This window comes from Theobroma umbraticum, unplaced genomic scaffold (assembly GCF_002168275.2).
Source record: "Theobroma umbraticum cultivar Fairchild unplaced genomic scaffold, ASM216827v3 scaffold_239.0, whole genome shotgun sequence".
Lineage (NCBI taxonomy): Eukaryota > Viridiplantae > Streptophyta > Magnoliopsida > Malvales > Malvaceae > Theobroma > Theobroma umbraticum.
Window position 1 is genome coordinate 559,209 of NW_018397279.1, and position 6,000 is coordinate 565,208.

Consider the following 6,000-nt stretch of genomic DNA (forward strand, 5'->3'; position numbering starts at 1 on the left):
AAGAGTAATGCCAAATGGTCAGTTTTGGAACTGAACCAACTGTCATTTTCATGCTGACCTGGCGTTTCGTGATTCGGATTTGTCCAAAGCTCCTCTGACAACAGCATTACCTCCCATTTCCATTACAAAAGAGCAAAACCCACTCTCTGACACCGCTCTTCATCGTCTCCATCATCACTACCGTCCAGTTGCATCTTCCCGTCATCATGAACCAATCCAAGGGCTCTCAGGAAACCAAATCGTACGCTTCACAACACGCCGTCACCTCTCCCTATCAAGAGCCGGTCAACAGCATGACGTAACTGAAGAAACTAACCAACCAGCCACTGCCACGTGAGCAACTAACTCCTTAGCGCGGACGTCAAAACTAACGTTAAACTGGAATTAATGGAATCCGTTTGCAGTCCGCTCTGCTTCGATTCAGAATCAGAAAAAAAAAAAAAAACACAGAGCATCCAAAGAGAGAGAAATAAACAGTCTTACTTAAGTCAAACTTTTGAGAGAGAAAAAAAAAGAAGAAAAAGAAAAACATTTCAGAAACTCCAAAGACTCCATTTTTAAAGCCAAAAGAAAGATCTTAAGTGCTTTGTAATTGTGTTTTGCTTGTTGGGATCAAAGGGTCTGCAAAATGTGAGGGAATCTGCAGCTTCAAAGGTTAGACATTTTTTTAAAAATGGTTTTTCTCTTTCTTTTCTGGTAGTTTGTTTGGATGGAGAGAAAATGGAAGAAAGGAAAAAGGAAGGTTTTGGTTTTGATAGTTGGCGTGTACTTAAACATTAGAATGCTCCACTATGTAAGCTTTTGTTGAAGTTTGTGTTTTAGTGAAAAGTTTTATGCACTGTTTTAAATGATGCGCTTTGTTTGTAAAATGATATTTATTTTTTAAGGTTGTTGGTTATCCAAAATATTGTAGTTGAGCCACTAAGCAGACGTATTGAGGGAAAATATTATCAGAGTAAGTTGAAGTCTACTGAGATTCAATGCTGTGTATTGCTTTTGGAAAGAACCTTGGTATTTTCATGGTTAAGTGATATGGTGGGTTTTTTTTTTTTTTGGGGAATATGTGGACGTTCTTTGAGTGTTAGAGTGGTGTGAAATTTGTTTGCTTTTTGTAGTATGTTTGTTGCATCATCACTTAGACACTCCTAACATTCGAACAAAACTGTTTGCTGTTTTGTGTGTTGCAAGTGAAAACAGTCAATGGCAGACCCTAGTTTCTCTGTATTGCTATATTCTGCTCAATGGTGATTTCTTTTTTCTGACTTATCGAAATTGTTCAAGAGTTAGATAGTCTTGCTTTTGTATACTGGGTTATAAATTCTTTTCTTAAATACAGCCAGTGAACAAGCATAGCACTTATATAATTATCAGACATGTCTTCTACTGGTATGGCTGCCACTTCAGCGGTTGGAAAGCCTACAGGTAATGCTACATTCGTCGACAAACTCCCAGAGGAGATCAATGAAATGAAGATCAAGGATGAGAAAGTTGAAAAGGTTTCTTCAAAGCAAATCTCTATGTGATGTATTTTCTCATCTTTATGGCACACGCTTCTTCTATATGTACCAAAATTTATGTGTGTCAGGAAATGGAAGCAACAGTGGTAGACGGAAGTGGAACTGAAACAGGACATATTATAGTTACTACTATTGGTGGTAGAAATGGTGAACCCAAGCAGGTATATATTTTCTTAAATGGAATTGTAATAAATTCTACACGTAATAAAAGCCAGCGTATCATATTGTCATTCTTCTAGTTGTCACGTAATTTATTCTAACATTATGTTGGGACTGACTGTCATGGTCATTAGCTTCTATTTTTGAGAAATGCGAAATGCATGCCAGACTGAAAACTGTTGAACTTGCCGCAAGATGTACATACTTTGTAACATATTTTATATGTGTTATGTAATGGCATCAGTTGACTGGATCTATGGAGTTGGATTCATGGTTTGTATTTCAATGATGAGCAATCTGAATATGAATGAATATCTAATTTATCTCATGTAAGCCTACAACTTCTCACTTCTGTAATTTTACTTTCATTGTGAAGTAAGTAGTAGTGAAGAAACCAACCTGCATTAGTACTCTAGGTTAATACATTTTTTTTTCTATCTTCAAATCCTCTCCGGTGCATTACACCTCCTCATCTTAAATTCTTTGTGCATTGTCCTGCAGACCATAAGTTACATGGCTGAGCGTGTTGTTGGTCAGGGATCTTTTGGGATTGTATTTCAGGTGCTGTTTTTATTATAACTTCTGAATCATCAATGCAAGGGGCTTTGGTCTGGTGCCTTTATCATAAGCTTTGAAATGCTGTTTTACATCCTTATATATGTATGTATTGCAGGCTAAGTGTCTAGAAAGTGGAGAAACTGTAGCAATCAAGAAGGTTTTACAGGATAAGAGATATAAAAACCGTGAGTTGCAAACAATGCGCCTACTTGATCATCCCAATGTTGTGTCACTCAAGCACTGCTTCTTTTCAACGACTGATAAGGATGAGCTCTATCTTAATTTGGTGCTTGAATATGTTCCTGAGACTGTATATCGTGTAGCAAAGCACTATAGTAGAGCAAATCAGCGAATGCCTCTAATATATGTCAAACTCTACACATACCAGGTGACAGTTCTAAGCCATCTACTTATTCTGCTTGACACATATGCAAGAGTTGGAACATGATTTGTAGTAGGAACACTGTATGCTAAAAGTGGAGAAGAAAATGTTTATGGGGATTTCAGGAAATGTAATATGCAATCACCAGTCATTACTGTTGCTATGGGTGGACTTATGCATTTATTAGCATGACTACAATGATTATCAGTTGCCTATCCTCTTTGATTTTGATTTTTAATTAGATTATGAAACTTTAGCCAAAATTTCAACCGCATTTTTGGTTCTAGCATACCATGGTAAAAAAGCCAGGTGGTATAAAAGAGATGTTATATTGATGATAATGCTTATTTCACTTTGTTGTCCTCCTATGAAATGAGGTTTAAATGTAAGCACTAAATACCTGTTTAGCTCTCTTATGTGTTTATGAGAGATTAGCAATGGTGAAGGCATCTTGTGGACTTGTAAGCTTGATCTTATGACTTTTATGTATGCACTGAATTTTCGGCAGATTTGTAGAGCTTTGGCATATATCCATGGAGGTGTAGGTGTATGCCACAGGGATATTAAACCGCAGAATCTTCTGGTTTGTATCTGAAGCTCACTTTTGTCCCTTGTTACGATTAGATGGTAATGATATTCACCAATAAAATGTGTTGCTGCAGGTTAATCCCCATACTCATCAGGTCAAGCTTTGTGATTTTGGAAGTGCAAAAGTTCTGGTATAGTCTTCTTGATAATGCTATAATTCTTGTTTGGAAATGACAATGTTGCCTAGATTCATTGTTCATATGAGGAAAGAATTTTTCTTTTTAAAAGAAATTCAACTGTTCAATTTTAAATATTTGCACATGCATGGAGTCGACTTGGTTTTTTTTATTTTAGAATTCTTATATAAAGATTTTATGCATGGTTTAGGCATTACATCCTTTAGCTGGTGGTGTACCTGATCTTCTGACTTGTCACTACATATTGTGCTTCTTTGCCTTCATGCATGAGTTTTCTCATTATATCTAAACTGCGCTACTTTTCATTCATGCAGTGTGTGTTGCTTATCATCCATTGTCTTATAACAGGTCAAAGGCGAGCCAAATATATCATATATCTGTTCTCGTTACTATCGAGCGCCTGAACTCATATTTGGGGCAACAGAGTACACAACTGCAATTGACATATGGTCTGTTGGTTGTGTCCTTGCTGAATTGCTTCTTGGACAGGTACCTTACATGCTAGAAAATTATAGTTTTGTACTAAGTATGAAGTAGCAAGTGAATCTAAGCATGAATGTTTTCTTTTTCTCTTTTGGCTATCAAATTTCATAGCCTCTCTTTCCAGGTGAGAGTGGAGTTGACCAGCTTGTTGAGATTATTAAGGTAATCTTCATCTTGGACTTGGTGGCATGAGGTAGAATTTGTATCTCTAAATGCACCAAAAATATGATGCACTGTTAATTAGATAAATGAACTGAATTAAAGTTCCTTTAGGTACTTGGGACTCCAACTCGAGAGGAGATAAAATGCATGAATCCAAACTATACAGAGTTCAAATTCCCTCAAATCAAGGCTCATCCTTGGCATAAAGTGAGCACAATGGTTTCTTTGTTTATCATTTTTCACTAAATATGGTCTTCTTACCTTGTTGCAAATTAATCCATCTGCTTTTTATAACAGATATTCCACAAGCGCATGCCTCCAGAAGCAGTAGATCTTGTCTCAAGACTTCTCCAATATTCTCCAAATCTGAGGTGCACTGCAGTAAGTATTTCCGACTTGGTTGCTCTTGTGCTTTAGAACATACTAATATTGAGGTTTAAGTCAAATACTCTTTAACATTTTTTAAGTAAACCGTTATAGGATGCTGTTCATGTCTAATGTTATGGTTACTTTGTTCTAGATCTGACAATTCGTGTTTTCGTGTCTTAAACGTGTCAAACACTATTAGACACGAAATACGTTTAGGTTAAACACGAACAAGACACGAATAATATTCGTGTCTTAAATCTAAAACGTGTTCACATATACATTTAATAATTGTATAACAAGACACGACAGGTTTATTAAATGTGTCAATATACGACATGACACGATTAATAAGACGATTAAATAAAAAATATTTACAATTAAATATAATTTTATTATTTAAATTTAAACTCAATAATTATAAAAGCAAATATAAAAAAAACAAAATAATAATAATATCAAATATAATAAAATTTAACATAAATAGTATACATAAAATTCATTATCATGTAATATGATAAAATTTCTCATTAACATCTAACTTTAAAATAATATCTACAATCATTCGTAATTTTCATCCATAATTAAATATATATCATTAACTATATCGTCAATCACGAACTATTCCAAACACCCAAATCAAAATAATTTAAGGTTAAAATAGTTTTTAACTATTAATTTTTAACAGGTTGATAAACGTGTCATGTATACATGTTTAAACACAATAACACAATTAATTAAACGTGTTTAAACGTGTTACTTGTGTTTGACATGTTAAGACACGAAAATTTTTGTGTTTTAAAATGTGTCAGATACGATTAGACGTGAAATATGTTAAGACTAAACCTAAATCTGTTTAACTCCGTGTCTTCTCGTGTTGTGTTAACATGTCGTGTCCAAAATTGCCAGGTCTACTTTGTTCTGTTCCGATAACAAGATTGTCTAAGTACCCTTATTTAAACCTTTGCAATTTGAGCCCTCTTGAACTAAACAACTGTTAAATGGGGGAATGCGATTGCCAAAATGTTTCGTAGAACCATGCAACTTTCACATGATTCCGATTTTTATTTTAAATTAAATTACGACATGATTGTTTTACATTTGCAGTTAGAGGCCTGTATCCATCCATTTTTTGATGAACTTCGCGATCCTAATGCTCGCCTTCCTAATGGGCGCCCCTTGCCTCCACTGTTCAACTTTAAACCTCAAGGTTTGTCACTTTTTCCACTTCTATTTTTTGAATGAAAACACATGAAAATTTTTGATTGCTGAATCCTTCTCTTTCCAATGATGACACTGCAGAGCTGAAAGGAGCGAGTTTGGAGCTTCTGGCCAAGCTAATACCAGAACATGCTCGAAAGCAATGCCCCTTCCTTGGCTTCTAAATCGAAAGACCTATCTTCATAGGTGCAAAGGAATTGTGTTACTGTACCTTATTTATCTTCCATGTTATCTAAATGACTAGCCTGTTTCTTCCCTTGAATTTCAACCAGACAGTGTGGACTTCAGAGGCTGCTGTATTTTGCTTTGGAAATGCAAACATTATGTTGTTAGGGCTCTTAAATTGCAGCAAATGGTTGGAATCTGTAATTGTGGTTTGCAAGTATAATCTCTGTAGTATTTTCATCTAATGTACATTTGACATACA

At 35.2% G+C, this 6,000-nt stretch overlaps 1 protein-coding gene across 3 annotated transcripts; it reads left to right on the forward strand.

The window, feature by feature from the left end:
* The first annotated feature begins 385 nt into the window (after positions 1 to 385).
* Positions 386 to 6,000, forward strand: SK13 (shaggy-like kinase 13). Of its 3 annotated transcripts, none has more exons than XM_021443348.1 (13): positions 387 to 654; positions 1,341 to 1,496; positions 1,586 to 1,678; positions 2,178 to 2,237; positions 2,350 to 2,622; positions 3,125 to 3,199; positions 3,279 to 3,335; positions 3,690 to 3,830; positions 3,936 to 3,986; positions 4,098 to 4,193; positions 4,284 to 4,367; positions 5,460 to 5,562; positions 5,655 to 6,000. In XM_021443348.1, the coding sequence occupies exons 2-13, from the start codon at positions 1,374 to 1,376 to the stop codon at positions 5,735 to 5,737; spliced, it is 1,239 nt and encodes a 412-aa protein (XP_021299023.1). In that variant the 5' UTR covers positions 387 to 654; positions 1,341 to 1,373; the 3' UTR covers positions 5,738 to 6,000. The 3 variants fall into 3 exon arrangements, with proteins under 3 accessions (XP_021299024.1, XP_021299023.1, XP_021299022.1); XM_021443347.1 differs by having other exon boundaries at positions 388 to 654; positions 1,337 to 1,496; XM_021443349.1 differs by lacking the exon at positions 2,178 to 2,237 and having other exon boundaries at positions 386 to 654; positions 1,337 to 1,496.

What these genes read in the sequence shown, in the direction of transcription:
- SK13 (XM_021443348.1), top strand. Translation starts at nt 1,374, where the DNA reads ATGTCTTCTACTGGTATGGCTGCCACTTCAGCGGTTGGAAAGCCTACA. An exon ending in TCAAACTCTACACATACCAG is followed by an intron (nt 2,623 to 3,124) that starts GTGACAGTTCTA and finishes AATTTTCGGCAG; the next exon opens with ATTTGTAGAGCTTTGGCATA. An exon ending in AGGCTCATCCTTGGCATAAA is followed by an intron (nt 4,194 to 4,283) that starts GTGAGCACAATG and finishes TTTTTATAACAG; the next exon opens with ATATTCCACAAGCGCATGCC.